General features: G+C 57.0%; 1 protein-coding gene across 5 annotated transcripts in view; it reads right to left on the bottom strand.

Annotated features, from left to right (window-relative positions):
* Positions 1-25486, bottom strand: part of ADGRL1 (adhesion G protein-coupled receptor L1) — a 105603-nt gene that overhangs the window by 20823 nt on the left and 59294 nt on the right. For 4 of the 5 annotated variants that reach the window (XR_012155691.1, XM_073318301.1, XM_073318297.1 and 1 more), the window contains exons 4-5: positions 21352-21461; positions 456-1256 (exon numbers count right to left, since the gene is read on the bottom strand). Coding sequence is in view for 4 of the 5 variants with exons in the window: in XM_073318301.1 (XP_073174402.1) it covers positions 456-1256; positions 21352-21461 (911 nt within the window). In the remaining variant the exon portion in view is untranslated. The remainder of the gene's footprint in view (positions 1-455; positions 1257-21351; positions 21462-25486) is intronic. The other variant, XM_073318300.1, reaches the window with a different exon arrangement.

The raw sequence follows: 25486 nt of genomic DNA, 5'->3' as shown, positions 1-25486 counted from the left end.
GTTTCCCTCCAGACTCCTCTACAGGCTCCTCTGAGCCCGCCCAAATCCTACAGAGCCCCCCCATAACTCTGACTCCCTTGGAGCCCCCCACCGCCCCCTGCAAACCCCCTCACTGAGACCCTCCACCTCCTGAACTCCACACAGAGCTCTGAGCCCTCCCGAGGTCCCCCAGTGGCCCCCCCAACCCCCAGACATCTCCAGCCAACCCCCCCCCACTGCTATGAGCCTCCCCCGCAATAGCCCCCAAACCCCCAAGTTCTGAAGGGCTGCGCCCCCTCCTCCACCCGAGGAGAGCAGACATTTGGGTTCCCGCACTGGTGGGGGCCGGGCTGTGACCCCACCATTGGGGGCAGCTCTCCTAGCTCTAGGGGTGCTGCCCGTCTTTCCCCTCCCTCACAAGCCCTGCCCCCCGAGGGGCTGGCGGTGCCCAGTGGGGGGGGGTGGCTTGCGCTCACCCGTGCTGGGGTCGGGGGGCCCGAACTCCAGGGCGTAGCGCACCACGAAGTAGTTGTTCCAGACGTAGAGCTGGTTGTCGCGGGGGTTGTAGTCCACGGAGGAGACGTACTGGTAGGGGTTGGGGAAGGCCAGCGAGACGGGCTCCTCCCGGTTGAGGTTGGTGTTGAAGGCGTAGTCCACCCGGTTGCCGGCGGCCTCGCTGTCGTCGTCCACGTAGACGGAGCGCACCACGTACAGCACCCCGCACACCATGAAGGCATTGGAGGCCGAGCGCTTGTCGTAGCCCGTCTCCCAGGTGCCCTCGAAGCGCAGGGTGTAGGGGTTGAGCTGGCTCACCACCAGGCGCCCGTTGTTGCCCTCGGTGGCGTAGATGACCCACAGCCCGTTCTCATCCACCGCCAGGTCGATGTCGGTCTTGCCCCCCCAGCGGTAGGGCGAGGTGTCGTGGTAGTTGGCCGTGTTGATCACCGTCTCGCCGCTCTTGATGCGGGTCCGCAGGTCGTACTTGATGATGTTGCGGGTCCGCTCCTTGTTGTAGAAGACGGCCCCGTCGTACACCACGAAGCCCGTGCCGTCCACGCGGTTGGGCAGGCGGTAGGTGGTGGTGTGGCGGGCGCCCACGTAGTCCTCCCACGAGGCGTACTCCGTCAGCGTGTCCGTCCGGTAGGGAATCCACGGCATGACGTAGATCCGGTCGCCAGCTTGCAGTGGGTCTTTGCACCAGGCGCCGGACTGATGCTCCGATTCGTGGGTGGATGTGGCCTCCAGCACCTTCTGTAGGGTCCCCGGGCAAACGAATACTGGGGGGGGGAGGGAGCAGGGAGGGGAGGGAGATTGGGGCAAGTGGGAAGGGAGGAAGAGGAGGATCAAGAGAGTGAGTGAGCAATAGAATGAGAGAGAGAGAGAGAGAGAGAGAAAGGAAGAGAGAAAAGAGAAGAAAGAATAAATTTGTAACAGGCTGTTGGCTGGAGGAATGAAAATCAACTCTCGGTTCCCAGATCAGCTGCAGTCATGGGTGATTCATCTCTGTTACTGGGCAGAGTGCTTGGGGGGTACTTTTTGGGGGGCGTGGGAAGGCTGGGGGGGCATTGTGAAGGACAGGGGATGGAGGGGGAACCCAGATCTAAAGAAAGAAAAGACTTTGGAAGGGTGTGGCCTGCCGATCTCAGCGTAAAGACAGCGTGGTCACTTGCTCCAGAGAGCTGGGGTCAGCCGCCCCGGTTGTCGAGGGACCGGGCATGGGCCGGGCAGGCCCTGCTGGAACCAGGTCTGGTTTCACAGCCAGCCCGAATGCCACGGGACACGGCCGGGTCCCTGCCACCCTGCACCGGGGGTGATTCATTTACGCTGGCACAAAGTGCGGGTGAAATGCCACCGCGTCAGAAAGGGCTGTTGGGAGGGGCAGACCCTCTGCTGGGCAGGGTCACATGGACTCCAATGGAGCGATGAGATCTGGCCTATTTGCCAATGACTGCCCAGGCCTCAGGGTGCACAGACTCGGGTCCCCAGCTTTGTGGTGCAGGGTTTCTTGGAGGGACCCCAGCTTAGCTCCGGGAAATGAAGAATGCTGGTGAAAAGTCAGCAAGCAATCAGCCGGTGGTTGGAAGGACCCTGCCTAGCTCTTAGCTGAGTCTCCCTCCTGGCTGGGAGCCAGGTCAGCACTATAATCTGTATCTTAATAGGTGGGGAAACTGAGGCACGGAGGAACAAAGTGACTTCCTTCAAAGGGAAGTAAGTGGAAGACGTGGGGATAGAACCCAGGAGTCCTGACTTCCAGCCCCTCCAATTTCTCCACTAGGATCCCACTTCCTCGAGGATGTAGGAATAAAATCTAGAAATCCTGATGGCCAGCCCCTGACCCTAATCACTAGGCTACACTCCCACAGCTGTGAATAGAACCCAGGAGTCCTGGCTCCCAGCTCCCCTCCCCTGGCTCTAACCACTAGACCCCACTCCCCTCTGGTTAACATTCTTCCAGATTCTCCCTCTGTCGCCAGATATTCTTCAGGCGAGAAATCCTTTCCCCTCGGAAGGTGGGATGGGTGGGTAATGGACGCGTCCCCCTCTAGCCCCTGTTCCTACACATTGGTTGGAGTGACACCGATTTGGGGGTGGGGACACACAGTTGGAATGAAAAATAAGCAAAGCAAAAGATCCAACATTTTGCCAATTCAAAAGGAATAGCGGCAGAGCCCCGGTTGGGATCCTGTGTCCAGCTGACGTCTCGCTGGGCGTGGGGGGCTAAGGGGGTGTCCCATGGCCCTGGGGGGCAGGGAAGGGTTAGTGTAGAGCCCTGCAGAGAGATCCTGCCCCTTGGAAAGATTCTGGGATCAGCAGCCTGTGGGGTTAGCAGACGGTGCCGGATTCCCTCCTGGGACGAACAGCTGATGGAAGGACGACAGAAGATCAAAGCAGTCTGGTCTGCTCCCCACCCCCAGCCCCAGGCCCCCCCACGCTCCCACATCTCGCCCCACCCTGGATGCCTCTGGAGTGACCTTAACAGCCAGGTTTGATTCAGATCAGCATGAGTCATGAGAACTGGTGCACATGGGGTGGGGTGGTGAAGTGACAGCCGGGGGAGATGGAGGGGGTGGGGTGAGACAGTGAGCAGACCCCCCCCCCGACCCAGACATGACCCTGGGAGGATCTTGGGTTCTGAGCCAAGAGGAAAAGCTGTTAGCGAGAAAAACGGAGCGGGGAAGGTGGGGGGCGGGGGGCAGGCGCGACCGTCCTCCGGGTGTGTCCGGGCAGCTGGAGAGAGGCTGGGGAAGAAAACGGGGGTGGGGTGGGTTAGTGCTGCAAGGAAAGAAATGAAGCCACGGGCCAGAGCAGAGGATCCGCACCAGCGATCGCAGGTGCTGAACGGGACGGGATTGGACGCAAATCCCCAGGCGGCCAGAGGGGGAGACAGAGTCAACCGGAGGTGGAGTCAGTACGAATGGCACTGCCTCCCTTGGGGGTGGGAGTGTAAGGGGGGGGGATCAAGCACCCTGTCAGGGTGGGGCGGCTGGCCCTGGGGGCCCCACACCCCCCTGCATCCATGCCCAGCCCGTCTCCCATTTGCCTCCCCCAGATGGGGCCCATTTATCCCTCGCCCGCTGCAGACACCACCTTGTGGCGGGGGCGGGATGGAGAAAGGGCCGTGGCCGGCAGCCATCCCGGCATCGCCGGGGCTTGGAGGGGCCCGATCCAGCGCCAAGCGAATCCTCTGCTCTGGTTTGGCGTGCAGGATGGGCCGAGTGCCCGTGGGGCCAGCAGGCTCCAGTCCAATTGGCTATGCCAAGCTGGGAGCCCTGCGCCCTGCAGCCGCACGTCAGGCTCTGGCACGTATGGCAGAGGGAATCTCCCGGCAATAATTCCCTGGTGGACCCAGACTGCCAGCTACATCACCCCCTGCTGGCCCCCGGAGGAATTTACCCCCTCCTGGTCACTGCACCTGCTGCCTGCCCCTTGCTGTGGGTGTTTGGACCGATGAGAATCACAGCAGGAGCCTTTGGCATGAGGGGACTGGGCGACACGACCCTGGGAGGTCTCTGCCCGCCCACAGACAGGCACAGAACCCAGGAGTCCTGGCTCCCAGCCCCTCCCGCTCTAATCACAAAACAGTCTCCTGGAGCGAGATTAGTAAATGGAGCAGACGGGCTGGGAATCGGGACCCCTGGGTTCCATATCTGGGTTTGCTGCTCACCCTTGGGCCAGTCTGTCCATCCATCTATCCTTGTTCACCGCCTCCCCCCATCTCTCCCTAGACACAGTGTCCGTCTAGCTCAAGTGAGGGACAACCCGCCCCAGCCTTTTCGCCATTAAGCCAACGGGTAATTCCCCATCAGAGCTAAAAACAAGCCCTGTGTTTCCAGTCTGAATTTACTCAGCTTCCAGCTGCTGGCTCTTGCTTTGCCTTTGTCGGGGAGACTGACCAGCCCCCTGCTCGCTGCCCGTGGCTGTGATCGAGTCACCTCGGCCCGGCTCTCCCATAAGCCTGGAGCTGAAGCTCCTCCATGCTCTCGCCAAGGCAGGTTTCCAGGCCTCCAGTCATCCTTGCATCTCGCCCCATCCCCCTTCCTCTTTTCAGCGAGGCCCCCGCAACTGGACACAATGGGTTGTCTGCCCCACCAACGCCGCCCCTCTATGCACCCATCCAACCATCTCCATCTACCCCTGTACACGCCCCTTTATCCCCATCTCCCTGTACATACCCCTCTATCCACCTAGCCCCGTTTCTATCACTGTACATGCCCCCATCCACCTATCCCCATACACCCCCTACCGATCCCTGTACACACCCCTCTATCCACCTATCCCCATACACCCCCTACCCATCCCTGAACATACCCTCTAGCCACCTATCCTCATACACCCCCTACCCATCCCTGTACACCCCCCCACCCGCCTATCCCCATGCACCCCCTACTGATCCCTGTACACACCCCTCTATCCACCTATCCCCATGCACCCCCTACCGATCCCTGTACACACCCCTCTATCCACCTATCCCCATACACCCCCTACCGATCCCTGTACACACCCCTCTATCCACCTATCCCCATGCACCCCCTACCGATCCCTGTACACACCCCTCTATCCACCTATCCCCATGCACCCCCTACCGATCCCTGTACACACCCCTCTATCCACCTATCCCCATACACCCCCTACCCATCCCTGAACATACCCTCTAGCCACCTATCCTCATACACCCCCTGCCGATCCCTGTACACAGCCCTCTATCCACCTATCCCCATCTACCCCTACCGATCCCTCTACATACCCCACTATCTCCATACACCCCCTACCCATCCCTGTACACACCCCCACCCGCCTATCCCCATGCACCCCCTACTGATCCCTGTACACACCCCTCTATCCACCTATCCCCATGCACCCCCTACCCATCCCTGAACATACCCTCTATCCACCTATCCCCATACACCCCCTGCCGATCCCTCTACATACCCCACTATCCACCTATCCTCATACACCCCCTGCCCATCCCTGTACACACCCCCACCCGCCTATCCTCATACACCCCCTACTGATCCCTGTACACACCCCTCTATCCACCTATCCCCATGCACCCCCTACCCATCCCTGAACATACCCTCTAGCCACCTATCCTCATACACCCCCTGCCGATCCCTGTACACAGCCCTCTATCCACCTATCCCCATGCACCCCCTACCGATCCCTGTACACACCCCTCTATCCACCTATCCCCATACACCCCCTACCGATCCCTGTACACACCCCTCTATCCACCTATCCCCATGCACCCCCTACCGATCCCTGTACACACCCCTCTATCCACCTATCCCCATACACCCCCTACCCATCCCTGAACATACCCTCTAGCCACCTATCCTCATACACCCCCTGCCGATCCCTGTACACAGCCCTCTATCCACCTATCCCCATCTACCCCTACCGATCCCTGTACACACCCCTCTATCCACCTATCCCCATACACCCCCTACCCATCCCTGAACATACCCTCTAGCCACCTATCCTCATACACCCCCTACCTATCCCTGAACATGCCCCTCCAACCACTTATCCTCATACTCTCCCAGCTATTCCTGTACACACCCCCTCTATTCATCCATCCACAGACAGCCTCTACCTCTCGCTGTATATGTTCCTCTATCCAACCATGCCCATATTCCCCCCATATACTCTTGTACACACACCTCTATTCATCCATCCCTATACACCCCCTACCTATCCTATACCTATTCATCCATCCCCAGACTTTCCATCTACCTATCCCTATCCCTGTACACTCCCCTCTATGTACTTATCCTGATACACCCCCACCTCTCTATTCAGCCACCCTCATTCCCCCTGCTCGCTCCATCCATCTCCATACACATCACCCCTCTACCTAAGCTCTATGGCCCCATTCACACAGTAGCTGAGCACCTCCCAGTCGTTAATAGATCGGTCCTCCCACTACACTTGTGAGAGGCAAGTACTATTATTTCTTAAAAAGAAAAGGAGGACTTGTGGCACCTTAGAGACTAACCAATTTATTTGAGCATGAGCTTTCGTGAGCTACAGCTCACTTCCTCAGATGCATATCGTGGAAACTGCAGCAGGCTTTATATATACACAGAGAATATGAAACAATACCTCCTCCCACCCCACTGTCCTGCTGGTAATAGCTTATCTAAAGTGATCATCAGGTGGGCCATTTCCAGCACAAATCCAGGTTTTCTCACCCTCCACCCTCTGCTGCTGGAGAGTGAATTTGTGTGTGTGGGGGGGTGGAGGGTGAGAAAACCTGGATTTGTGCTGGAAATGGCCCACCTGATGATCACTTTAGTTAAGCAATTACCAGCAGGACAGTGGGGTGGGAGGAGGTATTGTTTCATATTCTCTGTGTATATATAAAGCCTGCTGCAGTTTCCACGGTATGCATCTGAGGAAGTGAGCTGTAGCTCACGAAAGCTTATGCTCTAATAAATTGGTTCGTCTCTAAGGTGCCACAAGTACTCCTTTTCTTTTTGCGAATACAGACTAACACGGCTGCTACTCTGAAACCTGTTATTATTTCTTAGTTTCTGCTGTGGGTTTGTACAGCGCCTGGCATGATGGGGCCCTGGGCTGTGATTGGGGCACCTGGGTGCTACCACCGCACAAACCAGAGAGACTGAGGAATTTGCCCCGTCACACAGGGAGTCTGGCAGGGAGCTGACCCTGGATCTCGAGCCCCTAACCGCTGGGCCACATTTCCTTCCTGGCTCCGTCCTCCCCACGTGCTATGATCAAGTCACCGCTGACCCTACTCTGTGCTTAGGTGCAAACTCCCATTTAATTTGGAGGATGGGGGAAAGCTGGGGAGATGGCAATCCACCTACTCCAGACACCCCATCTAATCTAATCTAATCTAATCTAATCTAATCTAATCTAATCTAATCTAATCTAATCTAATCCCAGGCAGCCCCATCTAGTCCATATTCCAGCCTTACCAACTCAGCGGGATGCCTCTTTCCTTTTGACAGCCTGATCCAGCTCCCCGCGCCCCCCAAAGGGCAGAGCAGGGGGCTGAGCTCTGAGTTAACCTGCTCAAGGCCCATCCCCCCCTGCATGGAATCATTACAGCTGGGGGAGGCAGGTCCAGGCCCCACGCCGGGGTGTCCCTCCTGCATTAGCATGGCCAGTGTGTCCATTGAACCCCGATGGGAGTTACACACATGCGGGTCTCCAGCCGGGATCTGAGCCAGCACAGAAGGTTGTTATCGAGCTGGGGGTGGCAGCGGGGGCGGGGGGGGGGGAAGAGCCTGGTAGGACGAGCTGGAGCGGGATGTGGGACCTTTCCCCCTGAACCTGTGAGCTCCAGCTGTGGGGACCCTCTGGGCTCATCCTCATGCCCTTGGCAGCCCTGGGCCTTTCCCTGCTCTCAACCCCACCTGCTCCCTGCACTGCCCTAGAGCGGCTCCCATCCAACCTGCCTCATGCACTGCCCAGTTCCTGCCAGCCAGGGGCAGCAGAGAGACAGGGATGCATGCCTGGGGGAAGAGGGGAGACGTTCCTGCCTTTGCCATCCCCTACCTGCCCCGAGGCCAGTGCTGGGGATGCCCTCAGTTCCTGATGTTAGCCAGCTGGCGCTGGTTCCTCGGAGCCAGGGGTTGGGGGGCAGTTCCGGAGTGTTTGCACCTGCTCTGAAATTTGTAACCCGCCCACTCCCGTCTCAATCATCGGGTGCCACCCTCGGCCCACCTTTGCTGCCCAGGTTCCCTGGGCCTGGGGTAAACCCAGATCCGGAGCTAGGGGTAAATCCAGGCCAATGCTCTGAGAGTCGAGGGAGAGCTGCATGGGGGGATGCAATCAGAGAGTCTGTGTGCATGGGTACGTATATTGCGATGCATGTGCTCCCGTGTGTGCGGGCATGTTTGCATGCGTGTTCCTTTGTGTGTGCACGGACACGCATGGGGGGGTGTTCCGGTGGCGTGTGTGTGCGTGTTCCCACAGGCATGCATGTTGCCACATGTGTGCAGGGTGTCCTGTGTTCTGTGCATGCCCATCTGAGTATGTGTGTGCGGTTGCGTGCGTTGCCCTCTTGTGGCACAGGCCATGGAGGGATAAAGGATCTACAGCTAGTGCAAACCAGCAGAGTTGCTCTTTAGCGCGGGTGCTGGGGGGGGGTTGGGCCATGCTGGGGGCTCTAGCCCCAGCGGTGTGATCTGACCCCATTCCTGTCCCACTCTGGGTGATCATAGGCTCCTCTCTCAGACTCACAGGTTCAGTTGGGCTGGCCCCACAGCCCAGGCTGGGGGTGGTGAGGTGGGATGGATGGAGGGCTCCTGGCGGGAGGAGGAGGAGGAGAAACACATTGTTAAAGACGGGGTGAGGGTGGGTTAGCTGGTTTCTATCCCTCCTGGGCGCACAGGGGATGGGAGTGGGCTGTCCACAGTCTGAGGCAGCCGGGGCCGAAATGGACAAGGAAGCAATCAACTTAAACAAAAAAAGCCACATCAGGAAGGTTTTTAACGCCCCAGAACCATGGGATCCTTGCTGGACCTGTGGGAAAAAAGCACGTTTAGCCCCCCCAGCAAAAATAAATATATATCTGCCCCCGCCCTCCCCACCCCAGTGCATTTGGAAATACAAAATAAGCCGAGAGAAGGAGAGAAAAACATGGATTGGAAAGAATCAAGCCTGGCTTTTTTTTTTTGCTGTGGTCTCTTAAGCAATTATCAATTTGTTAATTTACTGGCTTCCTACTGCTGCCTCTGACAGCCCCAATGCTCGTTAGAAAAATCTCGTTTTCTCCCTGCCCTGGTACTTACATTAAACTAGAAACCTCCACAAAGGGCTGAGATGGTCAAATTAAAATATATATATAAATATAAAATCGATTGCATCCCCGCCCCTTCTGGCAATAACAGATCGAGTTAAAGACCCTGAGTGCAGCTTTTGCTTAATTTAATTTCTTTTAACAGGCAGGAAAAAAATAAGAAGAATCCCAACCCCTGGATTTATCGGAAGAAAAGAAATAAAGGAACAAAAAAAAAAAGAAATAACATAAAATTCCATATTAAAGTGGTTAGTAAAACCAAACAAAAACCAAACAAACGTACCCACCAGATTACTATGGCTAGTGTTAAAAAGCTGGTTTATATATATATACGTGTAGACATAAATATATATATAAACAAATCGGGGTGTTTTTTTTAGTTGAGCGTCATCTCGTTAGCATAGCGTTCCAGGGGTTAACAGAGAGGACAAGCCGGGAGGAATGAGACAAAGTCAAAGAAAATGAAAGTCGTCACTTTTAGGAAAAGAACCCAAGAGGTTTAGGAGCTCCTGCGTGGGGGTGTGGGGAAAAATTCTGAATCGGCACTGTGGTAAAGCAGGTGCTTAACTTTAAGCATGGGCTTCTGTTCTAATGTTCGAAGACTCCTTGTGTATCATGAATAATAAATACTACTGCTGGGAAGGAGATAACTTTCAGCGGGAGTGAAAGTCCCCTTGATGTCATGGGGATTTACGCACAGGGTCGCGCGCTGTCCCAAAGAAGGGATAGTGGCACGCCCAGGCTGGACGAATGTAAGCACCCAAATCCGTGGATATCCACCCCGCCCAATGCCTGGCCACGAAGGAGAGTGAGTCGAAAAGCGAATTTGCCGATTGGAATCAAATTGATGGAATTCTTTTTGTAAAAAATCAATCAATAAGCCCATCTGACCCGTCAGCTCCCTCCCCGCTCATACTACCCATGTTTTTTTTAAAATTCCATGTTAGGAGGGGGGGGGGAAGAAGGAATTAGGAAATAATAATCATAAAAAAGAGACAGAACCGAAATCAAGAGGAGAAAGAGAAAGCCGGTGACTGAGGTAGATACCCGACTGGTTGCCATGGAAACATGAACAGAGGAGCAGAGAAACTCAGTTGAATGATTAAAAAAAGACGGAGAGGAAGCCCCCATGACTAGTTCCCCTGAAGGAGGTAAAAAGTCGAGCAGACATTAATAGTTGCCCCCCCACCCCCCACGAGCAGGCGAGCCAAGGACTCATGGATCAGTCTTTGGATTCCAGTTTGGTTACAAAAATCCTTTCCAGATTGGAGCTGGTGGCTTGTATTTTGCATCGGGCAGGTGGCGAAAGGGGCCTGTATTTTAGCTAGGGAGGCCAATTGGAATTAACAAGACCAGAGAGAGAAAATTGGGGGGAAGGGTAGGGGGGGGAGAGGGAAGGTTCTGGGAGGAAAAAGGAAAGTTAGGGAAAGAGGGGTCGGGGTAGGATCAGAGGAGGCGGAATTCACATTTAATATGGCCACAGAGAATATAACAAGGTGTTAGGTTTAGGGGGTCAGGGGTAATGTTCTGTTTACCTTTTTGTTCCACTTCTACTTTAAGCATCGGAAGAAAGAAGAAAAAAAAATAGATTGAAAAAAAAAAGTGCAAGGAAAGGAGAAAAAAAAAGAGAGAAGAGATTAAATTGCTTTTCCCCCCGCCCCAAAGAAACCTTTTCTTTATCGCAACTTTTTCCGCCCCACCCTTCCGACCCCCATTTCAGAGCCCACCCCCCGCCCTTTTTAATTGTTAAAATTGTTGCTTGTTTTAGGCAAAGAGAGAGAGAAAAACGTGTGTTGGATTTTTGTTGGAGGATTTTATAAATCAGGTTTGATTTGTTTTTAGGATTCAATGGGTTTTTGCTCCAGCAGCGACGCCCTTGGAAAGAGAAACATCAAGAACTCCCCCCCGCCCCAATGCAAATAATAAAATAATAAGAAATGTCGCAACAACCCAAAATTATAAGAATTAAAAAAAAAACCCCAAATGCAAAACTCTGAGCACCCCAGGAACAGAAAGGACAGTAGGAGATAGATAGGGATGGACAGATGGATGGTTGTGTATGGGTATAGATAGATAGATAGATAGATAGATAGATAGATAGGTAGATAGATAGATAGATAGATGTGTATGGGGATAGGCAGTTAGATAGAGGGGGTGTATGGGGATAGACAGATAGATAGAGGGGGTGTATGAGGATAGACAGATTGATCGATCAGTCAAAAGAACCAGGATTCTGGGATCTTAGCTGAATTAAGAGGCCCAGGTGGCCCATAGACATCCGCCCCCACCCTCAACTGCTGATCTTCTGTTGCTTAGCTTCAAGCTGACACCAATCCGCTCTTGTCAATATCAGCCCACTCATCACCCTAGATCTAAATGGGTGTATTCCCTGGTCTGGGACATGCAAGAGGTCTGAGTAGATGATCAGATCTATCTAATCTATCTATCCCCATACACCTCGTCTAATCTAATCTAATCTAATCTAATCTAATCTAATCTAATCTAATCTAATCTAATCTATCTATCTATCTATCCCCATACACCTCATCTATCTATCTATCTATCTATCTATCTATCTATCTATCTATCTCATAAGAACAGCCATGCTGGGTCAGCCCAGCGGTCCAGCTAGCCCAGTGTCCTGTCTTCTGAGAGAGGCTGGTGCCAGGTGCTTCAAAGTGAACTAACAGAACAGGGCAATTATCAAGTGACTCATCCCTGTCATCCAGTCCCAGCTTCTGGCCATCAAAAGTGTACTTTAGAGTCACCCAGAGCATGGGGCTGCGTCCCTGACTAGCTTGGCTGATAGCCATTGATGGACCTGTCCTCCAGGAACACCTCCGATGGATTTTTGACCCCAGTTATCCTTTTGGCCTTCCCAGCAGCGCATTCCACAGGCGGACTGTGTGGTGCTTGCAGAAATACTTAGGGTTGTTTTAAATCAGCTGCCTGCTCATCACATCGGGTGAGCCCTAACTTTGTGCTATGTAGCAGTCAATAACACTTCTCTAGACACTGTCTCCGCCCCAGCCGTGATTTCACAGCCCTCTATCAGATCCCCCCTCAGTCGTCTCTTTTCCAAGCTGAACAGTCCCAGCCCTGTTAATCTCTCCTCATGCGGCTGCTGTTCCATCCCCCTGATCATTTTTGTTGCCTTCTCTGCACTTTCCCCAGTCCCAATATATCCTTTTTTGCAATGGGGCGACCGGAACTGCAGGGAAGATTCGAGGTGTGGGGGCACCGTGGACTTATACACCTCGCTCTCTCTCCATACACCCCCACTGCCTATCTAGCCTCATACTCCCCACCCCCATTCTGCAACTCAGCCTGGTTCCTAGGCACAGATCCATCACACCCCTAGGTCCCTGTCCCAAAGCCCCTCGTCTCTCACTTCCAGATGCGCTGGGAATCCCAGCTTCCTTTCTCATCACCTTTGAAAGCTCCTACCCCACTGAGGAAAACCCCCTGTGCTCTGTAAACCAGGATTGTTTCTGTCATGATTGACGGGCCTGCCCCCCATCCCCTGCTCAGACGCAGCCCTCCCACGCCCCACTGCACCTCGACCATGCTCCATCTGCTCCTTGCTCTCTGATGCCTCCGCCCTGTGACGATAATTCCTGATGCTTTACAAAGGCGGTCAGCATCCTAACACCATATACCATATACCAGTGGGGAAACTGAGGCACAGAGCAGGGACACAACCCCTCCCAGCTCACCCAGAGGAGCCAGAAATAGAGCCCAGCTCTTCTGCGTCTCAGTGCAGTGCTCTCGCCACTAGACCACGCTGCCTTCTTGATCCTGTTAGCAGTGGACATTGCCCTCCTAGCTCAGAGCCCACAGAGCCCTCAAATGGCTGCTTGAGTCCATTGAAGAGCCTGGGGAAACAGCACAGAGCTCCACCAAAATCCAGGGGTCAGTGTGAGCAGCACCGGCCGTGGCGCTGTGGCTTGTTTGTGCCGAGAGCTCTGGCCCCAATTAAATACAAATGACCTTGTTTTTTAACTACACTTTGAATGGAAAGTTCCTCCTCTGTGGGGCAAGGGTGGGGGCTGGCTCCAATCTGACCCCAGGGCAGCTCTGGCGGGCAGGGAATGGGACATGGGGCCTTTCCTCTCTAGGGGGCACCGGCTCTGATCTTACACTAGGGCAGGGGCTGGCTGGCTCAGGGGGCAGGGAATGGGACACAGGGCCTTTCCCCTCTAGGGGCCACCACTTTTGGTCCCTCTTTGTCTGATGACAGCTTTCAGTGCAGTTCAGGCAGAGAGGAGGGAATTCTCCAGGTTGGCGTTTGGCCAGGACGGACACCGGGGTTCACACCCCAACCTGCCAGGGGCTCCTTTGCTACACGTGTATTCAGGCCTGAGTGTGAGGCATGACCCGAAGGACAGGGAGGTCTGAGGAGCTGGGCCTGGGCTGGGCTTATGGTCCTGCCACCTTGGGAATTCTACCCCAACAGAGGTTACTGATGCCTGACAGATGGACAGAGGGTTGTATGGGGCTGGGTAGACAGAAGGGGTGAAAGGGGATAGACAGATGGATACCGGGTGTGTGAGGATAGATAGAGCGCTGTGTATGAGGCTGAGTAGATACAGAGGAGGGGTGTTTGAGAGTAAATAGGGAGTGTATGGGGCTGGCTGGATTGAGGGGTGGGTATGGGAAGGATGGGTGGGTGTACATGGGGATGGATGGATCAGGTGTTTGAGACTGGATGGACAGGCAGAGGGGCATGCATGAGGCTGGATGGACAGACAGAGGGATGTGTATGGGGATGGCTGGCTGGAGGGGTGTGTATGGGGTTGGATGGATGGATCGAGGGGTGTGTATGGGGAGGGATGGATGGATGAATGGATGGAGGGGTGTGCATGGGGCTGGATGGACAGACAGAGGGGTGTGTATGGGGATGGATGGAGGGGTGTGTATGGGGAGGGATGGATGGAGGGGTGTGCATGGGGCTGGATGGACAGAAGGATGTGCATGGGGATGGATGGATGGAGGGAGGGGTGTGCATGGGGCTGGATGGACAGAGGGGTGTGTATGGGGCTGGATGGACAGACAGAGGGGTGTGTATGGAGATGCACAGACTGACAATCTAGCAGTGCTAACATCTGACTCTCACCCCCTCGTTGCCCATCACTGGTCACGCTCTGGGGTCGGCCATTCTCCACAGTGCAGAGGCCCGCGGCCCTTGGCGGCGAGTTCTGTGGGGTGGCGCTGACAGCAAGCCAGGCTGAGCTCCCGCACTGGGGCTGGCTCTGGAAGGGCATGGGACTAAGGCGGAGTGGGGCGGTGTGGGGCGGGGCCCTGCCTTGCTCCATGGGAGCCCCGAGGGCTGGCCTGGGCCTGGCCTCCTCGGCATCCTGCTGCAGCCGTACTGCCAAGCTGGTGAACTTGTGAAAAGGGGACTGGCGGGGGGAGGGGGAGGATATTAAATACAGGGGGGAAGCAAGTTAAAAATAGTGCTTGGGAAGGGGAAAAAACAGCTCCAGCCAGAAATTAATATCCGACAATCTGCTCAGCGGCAAAGAGCAAACCAGCCAGGTAGAAATCTCCAGCCACATGCGTTTGTGCCAGGGCGAGGGGCAAATCGGTGCCCAGCTCTGGGGACACTGTGGGGTCGGGGGGGGATGTCGGGGCAGGGGCGAACTGCCTTGCTGCCTACGGAGCCGCACGAGACCTGGGGCTTAAAGCTTGGGGCGAGATTGTCGGCTGGTACACACGGGCGCTGGCTGTGGGCGACGGGTCCCCCGTGCCGCTCTGCTGAGGGCTGAGTCTGTTACGGCCAGGCCAGAGAGCTCTCTAGCTCAAGGGGTGTAGCTCTCAGGAGCCCTGGGGCAGCCCCCCGTCATGTTGGCTGGCCCGACAGCTCAGAACGGCCCAACCCCAGCGGAGGATCTGCCCCTCAATGGGTAGCCCTTGTGACTGCACGGAAACAAGCCCCGGAGATGGAGAGGCTCCCGAAGCAGACGGCAGCTAGGCAGAGCCAGCTGATGATGAAATCTAATGATTTCTAAGCTTTTGGGGACTGGATTTTGGACCGTTCAGGGCTGGTGATGCTGTAAACCAGGCGGGGTGTCTGTGTGTGTATGGGGCGGGGGACAGAGCAAAGGAATCAGAATGGGCCTGTGCCCCTTTTCTTGGCTGCTTCAGGAAGCTCTTTGGGGCAGGGGGGCTGTCTGCTTCTCTGGCTGCGCAGCACCCGGCACAATGGGGCGGCCTGGGTCTTGGCTGAGGCCTCTAGGCATTGCTATAATAATAAACCAGGGAATAACTGCTCACCCAACTGACTAAAGGCAGCCCCGGCCTTGCCTGGAATATACACAGCTGCTGCCAATGACTAACAAATCCCTTGTGGGAAAAACAGAGGCGCCCCCTCGAGATCCCGGGGGAAGGAAGGGAAAGAAACAATGTGACAGGAAATAAAAGAAGGGGGGGGGAGGAGGAGGGCTGAGAAAAGGGTTGGGTTTTTTTCTGTTTGCACAGTTCTAACAATTATATTTTTATAATCCTGCCCCCTCCAAAATAAATTAAATAGATAAGAAAAACGAACAAACAAAAAGACCCAACCAAAATTAGAGGCATTCAATTAACACAAGGACAATTGGCACCTGAAGAAGGAAAACAGGCCGTTTGGTTAGAACGGAGGCAGCTGCAAAGGAAGAAAGCGGGGAGTTCGACACGCACCCTCCGTCCCCCTCCCCCATCTCCCCGCTTTCTGCACTCCTGCCCTGCCCTGACCCCCAAAGATCAACAGCACTGAGGCACCCCGCGGGAGAGCAGGAAGGGACAATCAGAGGGCAGGGGGCAGCATGGAGCGCAGAGAGAGAGGAGGAGCTGCATGGTGGTGGGGGGTGAGTTAGAAGGCGCCGGACGAAGCACGCTTTTGTCGTGGTGAATTGAATGAGGCCTGGTAGGGTTGGCGTGACTCCCATCATGCTCTGCTTCATGTTAGCACGACTCCCATCATGCTCCACCTCGCGGTTAAGCAGTAGGGAGTTGGGGGTACGTGTTGGGCATGCAGCTTTACGAAATCACAGCTGCTTCCCACAATGCCGTGGTGATGCCCAGCTTTGGGCTTGGACTCCTGGGATCTAGCCCTGGCTCCCTGCCCTTTCAGAGCTGAGAACAGAACCCAGGAGTCCTGACTCAGAAGTCACTGGCCCGTGCTGCCTCCTTCTCCGCTCTCCCGCCGATGCCGGCCCCCGTAGTGTTACGCCCAGGGCCGGGCAGAGGCCCAAACTCTGCACACGCAGCTGAGCTGGCTGAAAGCTTTTCCCCAGATCTCTCCCTCGCCATTTAAAAAATGCAGAGAGGTCAAAACGGGCCCCGGCTCGGTTCTGATGAAACCCTGGTTGGGACGGTTCCTCGGGCGAGCTCCCAGAAGGGCCAAGAGCCCCATGGCTGAGGCATCACTTGGCCGATGGGAGACCAAGGCCCCGCTCGGCCCGATTCACAGCAGCAGCTTGACCCCGGGTCTAGTGCATCCCTGAGCCCTGGGCTAGTCAGTGGGCCAGTGAGCCCTCGCAGTGGGGAGCAGCAGGTGCCAGGGACCCCCTGACAGCCGGGTCTCAGCTCCTGGTGCTGGGGACTCCAGGACGGGCTGGTCCCCGGCCTGGGCTGGCTGGACCCTCCCGAGCAGGGATGGAGCAGACGAGCGACGCCAATGGTGTGGCATCGCTTTACGCCAGCTCTGGATCTGGCCCCTTCTGCCCCAGATCCCTCAGTCGGCCCCACTGCCTTGGCCGTGCTCCTTTCCGTGTGGGAAAACCTGGGGCCAATGCGCCCACTTCCCAGTGATTGCCAACTGGTTTCTGCCTCAGCACGAGGCCCAGAAGGTGCCTCTGACACTAGCCAGGGGGCTCTGGAGCTGAGAAAGCCGCTCGCTGTCCTGCTCTGCCAGACCCACTGTGAGGTAGCTCTGGATTTACACCCCTGAGTCCATGAAATCGGAGGAGCAGATACCCAGCTGGTGTAAACGGGTGTAGAGCCATTAAAGTCAATGGAGCTACATCAGTTTACCCCACTTGGGAATCTGCTTTTCAGAGAGTGACGTCAGATTTACACCTTGGTGTAAACGAGAGCAGAATTTTGCTTCATCTGAGTTACTCTGGTTTGAATCTGGTTTGGCTGGAGTTAACTCTTGCTTTGCACCCTGGTGTAACTGGGATCAGAGTCCGGCTTCCAGGCAGTGACTCCAGATTTACACCTGGGTGTAAGCGAGAGCAGGATTTTGCGGCCTCCGAGTTACTCTGGATGTACACTCTGGTTTTGGTGGCACTAACTCCTGCTTTCCATGCTGGCCAAGGGGGGAGCAGAGCTGGACTTCCAGGGAGCCACTGCGGGTTTACACCCCAGCGTAACTGAGAGCCAGATCCGGATTCAGCACCGTCATACCAGTGTTGCGGAGCTCCGAATCCGCCTCCACCCCCGCTCTCTCTCTCGTTGCTAGTCCCACGCCCCGAACCTCGCCTGTCCCTTGCTGACGTTGGCTGTTGGGTGAGTGGCAGCGTGGGGGAGAGCAGATGGTGGGCACCGAGCCAGCACCAGGAGAACAGCCGCGCCTTGAAATGTGAGGAGAGGGGTGGCCAATCCTCTGCAGCGATGCCACCCGGCAAGCATTTGGGCAGCGCGTATGTCGCCTTGAAATGTGTTGCATGAACGGGTGGGAGTGGGGGGGTGGGGGGAACCTGTCAATTTCCATTGCTCCCAAGGAAGGAGCGGCAGATGGGAATGGAAATCAAGGAGTGGCAGAGGGACCCAGCTGGTGTAAACGGGCAAGGGATAAACCCTACGCCAAATCCCAACGGCTTGGATCTGGCCCAGCTGACACGGGCAGCCACATGGTGAGGAGGCAGAGACAGGAATTCTCTGCCTCTCGGATACCGGGTGTGAGTGCGGGCATGGGCAACATTCACGGGTGTGCACCTGGGGGCGTGCGTGTGTGCTGTGTACAGACGTGTGCAATGTGCAGGCATGTGCATCTGGGGGCATGCGTGTGTGCAGGATACAGACGTGTGCAATGTGCAGGCGTGTGCATCTGGGGGCGCGCGTGTGTGCAGGATACAGACGTGTGCAATGTGCAGGCGTGTGCATCTGGGGGCGCGCGTGTGTGCAGGATACAGACGTGTGCAATGTGCAGGCGTGTGCATCTGGGGGCGTGCGTGTGTGCAGGGTACAGACGTGTGCAATGTGCAGGCGTGTGCATCTGGGGGCGTGCGTGTGTGCAGGATACAGACGTGTGCAATGTGCAGGCGTGTGCATCTGGGGGCGTGCGTGTGTGCAGGGTACAGACGTGTGCAATGTGCAGGCGTGTGCATCTGGGGGCGTGCGTGTGTGCAGGATACAGACGTGTGCAATGTGCAGGCGTGTGCATCTGGGGGCGTGCGTGTGTGCAGGATACAGACGTGTGCAATGTGCAGGCGTGTGCACCTGGGGGCGTGCGTGTGTGCAGGATACAGACGTGTGCAATGTGCAGGCGTGTGCACCTGGGGGCGTGCGTGTGTGCAGGGTACAGACATGTGCAATGTGCAGGCGTGTGCATCTGGGGGCGTGCGTGTGTGCAGGGTACAGACGTGTGCAATGTGCAGGCGTGTGCATCTGGGGGCGTGCGTGTGTGCAGGGTACAGACGTATGCAATGTGCAGGCGTGTGCATCTGGGGGCGTGCGTTTGTGCCGTGAATAGACATATGCAGCGTACACACATGTGCAGTGTATACACCTGCATCTGTGTGCAATGGTACATGTGTGTGCGTTTACATGCATGTGCGTGAAAACTCATTCAGCTGGGACCGCAGGGCCAGGCCCTTTGCTGGGGTAAATCAGCGGAGCCCAGCAGGCTCCGATTTCCGGCCCTCCATCTCTGCAGCTCTCTCCTCTCCACGCTCCGTCGCTCCTCCCTGCCATCCATCCCCCCTTGTGCTGGCCCCCCACCCTTCCTGCGTAGCCCTCTCTCCAGCCCCATCCCGCTCGCAGCCCTGCCTGTCTGAGATCCCAGCCCAGTCTCAGCTGGGTGCCCCCGTGCTGTTGTGGGGCAGAGTCAGTTATATCCTGAGATGAGGGAGGTTGTCTGGGTGCGTCCGCTGCGGAGCTGAAAGGAAAAGGAACAGGAATTGGAGTTAAATCGGTTAAGAGGATGCGCTGGACGCTGACGCCCGCCTCTCGGCTCCGGCTCTGTCTGCGAGGAGAAACCAAAGGAGGTGTTACCAGGGCTCCCCTCCCCCCACAGCCCAGCCCCCCGGAAAAAGACAGTGGGTCAAACAACAGGAAGCAACGCCCCCCGACCCTGGAAATGACACGCCCTGGCTCACGCTACGCAAAGCAGCAGGGAGGGGAGAGGGGATGTTTGCTGCAGACCCAGAGGGAGAGAGGCGCCCCAAAACCGGCCCCCTTAGACAGCGGCGCTGGCTTCATTCCCCCCACCACCCCCGCCGCCCACTGTTCCTTCTCTTTTGACCCCCAGTGGGCCTGGATGGGCTGGAGCACAGATCCCACCGTGCACTCCAGAGCTGGGGTCACTCTCCCGGGATCCCTTCAGGGTACCTCTGGTTTGGGGGACCCAGTGGGGGCAGGCGCTGAGCAATGCACAGAGTCAGGATTTGGGGTGCAGCGCACCTCCTGTTGCTGTCTATGCTGGGACCTGGCCAGGGTTGCCAACCCTCCAGGATTGTCCTGGAGTCTCCAGGAATTAAAGATTAATTTGTAATTAAAGATTATGTCATGTGATGAAACCTCCAGGAATATTCCCAACCAAAATTGGCAACCCTAGACCTGCCTCCCTTGGAGGCCAGGGAGCTGTCACAGAGCCAGCTCAGCCTGCCAAGGCGGGACTTCCTGTTTTTTCCAGACCCGCTTCCTGTTTTTTCCAACCCTGACTTCCTGTTTGTTCCCTGAAACCCACTTCCTGTTTCCACGCAGGAGGACCTGCTCCTCAGGAGGGAATTTCCCAGGCCCAAGAGGAGTAGGGGACTGTCAGCCTGGCCCGGTTCCAACACACCCGCGGCTCCGATGGCTCGGCTCAGACACCGCTGGGTGTGTGTTGGGAAGGGAAGCTGAGTGGGGGCAGAGAGGTCTGTGCACATGCAGAGCACACACCCATGTTCACACACGTGTGCACACAGACTCACGCATGTGCCCACATCCACACGCACAGCACATAGGGAGCACATGCACACACGTGCGGAGCACACTCATGTACACACACACACACACACACCCCGACTCTGCTCTGGCCTAGGGCAGGTGCTCCCCAAACCCAGCCCAGCCCAGGGGCCCCCGTTGCCTGAAACCTGCCCCAGAAGGACTCGCCCTCCTCCAATGTAGCTCCAGGATCCTTCCCACCTGAGTCCTGACTTCCACCCTCCCCCACAGGTCTAACCACTCGACCCCACTCCCCTCCCACCACGTGGGGACACGTGGGTCGCCAATCACTTCTCCCCACTCAGCCCCCTCCTGGGAGAGGCACAATCTCCCCCCCACCGACCCTGGAACAAGCAGGGCAGGCCCCATCCTAGCCTTGCTCCTCAGCACCCCCTTGGGATGGGCAGGGTACTGCTGGGTAGCCTTAGGCGTGGCTGGGACGCGAGGCGACCTCTAGGGGTGACGCTGGGCCGCGCCGGCTGGAGAGGCTGAGGGAACCGCAGGGTCTGTCTGTGTCCAGCCCCGTCAGCGGCGAGGCACGCGATACGCCCCGGCCCTTCCCGCACCCCGGGGCTTGCCGGCTTCTCTATTACTTCTTGGGGCCCGCACTGACTGCGAGGGGGGCGCACCCCCTAGCGAGCCCCCCTCTCCTTGCAGCACAGTGCCCCCTAGCACCACACTGGGGCCAGCAGGGGGCGGAGAAGCTCCTCCATTAGCATCTCCCTTCCCCACACCCCCCGTGGCATGTTCTCCCCCAAAGGATAGAGCCAAAGCGAGGCACCCAAATCCTTTAGCCCTGGCCCCGGTCATTCCCCCCCACAAGTTCTCCCCCCAGCGCCAGGGATCAGGGAGCCGGTTCTGGGGGGGGGTCTCCCCCTGCTTTGGGTGGGAGGTTTTTCACAGCGAGGAGGGAAGCCAACAAATCGGACCCGGACATGGTTGTAAAGAGCAATGAGAATGGGACTCACTGTATGGGACACAGTCATACTGGACCTCCAGGTACTTGTAGGTTCCGGGGCAGGGGTCCGGGAAGGCGTCCGATCCAGCCACCACCACGCACTGCGTCCGGTTATTGCACCTGGGGGGAGAGAGAAGGCCCGGGGGCCGTTAAATTAAAGACAGTCCCGTAGCGATGCTACATAATGGGGCCGAAATGCAGCCACTTCTGGGGTGTGTCAGGGCAGTGCAGAACCCTGGCTGAAACAGGCGCAGGGCTGGGCAGGAGAGGGATGTCAGGACACGAGGAGATGGCTGGCCTTGGGATGGGGCCAGGAAGCTGGGCTTCATGCCCTGACTTTTGTGAGACACATGGGGAAGGCACGGGGGTTAGGGGGGAGCCTTCAGTTAGCTTCAGGGGATCAGGGCCTTGGTTTTACATCTTGTCCTAAAGGCAGCACATTTAAGCCTCAGACTGGGAGTCTGGACACCTGGGTTCTAGTCCCAGCTCAGGGGAGTGGTGCCTAGGGATTACAGCGGGGAGGGGGGAAGGGCTGGGGGGCAGGACACCTGGGTTCTATTCCTACGTCTAGGGAATGGTGCCTAGGAGTTAGAGCAGGGGGATTGGGATCATGACACCTGAGTTCTATTCCCACCTCAGGGGAGTAGTGCCTAGGGGTTACAGTGGGGAGGGCTGGGGGTCAGGACACCTGGGTTCTATTTCCATGTCTGGGGAGTGGTGCCTAGGGATTAGAGCAGGGGGTTGGGGTCAGGACACCTGGGTTCTATTCCCAGCTCAGGGAAGTGGTGCCTAGGGGTTAGAGTGGGGCTGAGCTGGCTGGGGGTCAGGACACCTGGGTTCTATTCCCAGCCCTGATACAGAGTCGCCGTGCAGAAACCCATTCCCGTTTCAGTGTCTTGGTTTCCACAGCTGTGAAAGGGGGAGATGGCACCGAACAAGCGCCATCTGCAAGGTGTGATGTACGTCTGCCCGGCTGGAGGTCTCTGTGGTGTCTCAGTCCAGGGCAGACCATCCCCAGGGCTGTCTTGCCTTTCACCCCGTCCCACTGAGTATCTCAGCCTGAGCCCAGAGTGAAAACTATTCCCTCTGCTGGGCCCTGATCAGAACACGGGGCCCAGGGCACCCACGACCAGGCTGAAAGAAGGGACTGCTTTAGATAGGGTGCAGAATTGGCCTGTGGAACCCACTGCCACAGAATGAGACTGGGCCAAAAATGCAGCAGGACAGGTCGGGCACGGCTGGGTCACCAGAGCATCCCCGGGAGGAGAAAAAACGTGAAATCAGGGCTAGAACCCCGGGCGCTGATCAAAGGGGTAAAGGGCCCCATCTAGGCTTGTTATTCCATCACTTCCCTCTAGGGGGCTCCCTGCACCAGCCTCTGAAGCAGCTGGTGTGAGTGGCTGGAGCCAGGAGACCAGGGTAGATGGGCCCATCGGGAAGGTGATTCCAGGTTCCAGACACACAACCCCCAACCTACTCATTCCTGTGTGTGCAGATTCACCCCCCCACCCACGCTTACTACATACAGCTCCACCCCCCTCGCACATGCCCTCCCACACACCTGCACTCCCCTCCATGGACAAACCCCCCTTTCCGCACGCCCATGTCAGCACAGGCCAATCTACACCCCCTCCCTCCATGCACCCACACACACTCAGGGGTTGTGGGTTCTCACCACCATGCTGCCGGTTACAATCATGTCTCTGTGGCAGGCTGGGTGTGGGGGAGGGGGAGGTTTGGCTTGGGGGTATTTTTCCCAGCAAGCACTGCAGGATAATTGCCCAAACCACATTAGCTCTGTGGAGGGGGTTTCCTGGGGGGCTGAGAGCCCCAGGCTGTGGGCCCCTCATTGTTCTGCTCGCTATTGTATCCGAGCCGAGGCTGAAAGTCCAAAGAGCGGAGTAATAAATATCCAGGAAGACCTGCTTCCCTGATGGTATTTCATCTGTAACAGCCTCTCCAGCTCCGTCCCACAGCTAGAACCGCAGAGAGCGGGAGAGAACAAAGCAAGGGAGGGAGAGAGAAAGAAGAACAGCATGAAAGGAAGCCAGAAGGGAAGAAAGAAACAGAAAGAACAAAAGAAAGAAAGAAGAGCAGGGCATGAAAGAAGGAATGGATGTAAGAAAGAATGAGGCAAGCGGGAGGGGGTACGGTGGGACAGGTGGGATGGCAAGAGGAGGGGTATAAAGAGAGAAGGGGGGAATTAGGGAGCCCTCCTTCAGGCCCACCCATCCCAGCTCCCCTTGGCTGCGCTGCCTCCTGTGGCAGGGAGTCCTGCAGGGTAACAGGTAACACGTTTCCTTTTGGGGGTTCTAAGCTCATCAGTCAAGAGGACTCTGCCCCAGGGGACCCAGCGTGCGGCCCCCAAAGGGGGAGCAGGGAGGGGTCAGGGGAGTCACCCGGTAAAACTAAGTCGGGTTCAAAGACTCCCCAATGGGAGGGAGAAGATGCTGGAATGACCCACTCCCTCCTCCCCCTAGTGCCTGTGCCCCAGGGCATGGACCCCTCAGAGGGGTTGGGGGGTGACTCCTGGTGCCCATGCCCCAGGATGCAGATTCCTGGGGGGTGTGTGACTCCTGGGAGTTCTCTGATAAGATGTTACCCTGAGGGTGCCTTTGGTGTCAAAGATGAAAGAACCCCGGTGTCCTGGCCAATCTGATGTCCCAGGCCCGAGATGGAGCCATGAGGGGGTAGGAGGAGGCCACGGGGGAGGGGTCAGTGTTTAGGCGTCAGCGGAGTCCAGAGGCAGCTGGAACTGAGCCCCCGGCATTGCTCCCCCAGCTGGGAGTCAAGAGCACGCTGTTGTAATGGCAGAGACTGGCCATGAGAGGGCGACATTGCTCCACTCATTCCCCCCCTCCCCCCCCCCCGCAGCCTGGGCCCCAGCCTGCTGAACCCCTGACCTGCCTATGCCAGGGTGGGCGTGGGGTCTCTGTTCCCCGCCCCCAGGTCATAGCTGAGGACAGGCAAACTCAGAGGCCATGGGGTGGGGCGCTAATGGAAGGGAGAGGAAAGAAGGGGGGAGAAAGTGGAAATGAACAAACATCTGGCCCAGTCCCTTGGAGGACGCATCAAATGAGGGGGGGGTGTTACAGGAGAAAGAGGTTCAAAGTCTCCTGTGACCTCCACAGCAAGAGTGTGGGACCCAGCCCCCCTGAACTAACCACCAGACCCCATTCCCCTCCCAGAGCGGGGGATCGAACCCAGGAGTCCTGCTCCCACACCCTGACCCCCATGAAGTTCACCCAGCCCTTGCCAAGGCTGGAGCCAGGGCGCCCCAGAGGGCAGGGCGGATTTGGGAGCTGCCTGGTGCCAACCAGCTGGGGGAGCAGGTGGTGGCAGCCTGGAGAGGCCCCCCCCCCTTCCTTGCCCATCTCTGGCAAACAGCCGTGGCTAATGAGGCGGCAGCTGCCCTGCCCTGGGGGAGCCCTGCCTGGGTCCCGGGGACATGAGCCCAGGTTGCTCTAGCAGCCGACGGCCTCAGGGAACAGCCACGTCCACCCCTTCTCCGATTGCATCAGCCTTGCCAGGGAGAGCAGGTGGCAGGAGCTAACGAGGGAGGGATTGGGGGGGGCGGGTATGGGGGGGGTGTTGTCAGAGCTCTCTGGCAGCAGGGATGCGGGGGGCGGGTGGCATTGCCAGGAGGAGGAAGGTGGTGATCTCTCCCCCACCCTACTCTACAAGGCTCCTGTTCCCTGCTGCAAGGGCTTTTGGGAGTCTGGCTCACAGGCCCAATGGTGGGAATTGAAGCTAGGAGTCCTGACTCCCAGCCACCATCTGCTCTAACCACTAGGCACCACCCTCTCCCAGAGCCAGGGATAGAACCCAGGAGTCCTGACTTTGCTTTATAACAGTGAAAATGTTTGCCCTTGGTCTGCCACCCATCCAGCAGGACTAGCCAGATCAGATGGGCCATCAAGGACCATCGCAGGACAAAGGGTGGGTTCATGGCACCTGGGAAATGCTGGTTGGATCTGAATTTAGGAACTAAAACAAAGCTACGGGAAAATCTTCTATCTCTTTGGCTGTCTGAACTCGGGGGCCGAGAAAGCAAACTGAAGCCAGAGAGCCCCAGGGGCTGCCTCCTGGGTCTGCCCTGAGAGACACGTCGAATTGACAGATCACGACAACTCTTTGGAGCTAGC

Source organism: Lepidochelys kempii, chromosome 20, assembly GCF_965140265.1.
Source record: "Lepidochelys kempii isolate rLepKem1 chromosome 20, rLepKem1.hap2, whole genome shotgun sequence".
Taxonomy (NCBI): Eukaryota; Metazoa; Chordata; order Testudines; family Cheloniidae; genus Lepidochelys; species Lepidochelys kempii.
Note: the sequence above shows the minus strand (reverse complement) of the source record. Positions and strands in the feature narration are given on the sequence as shown.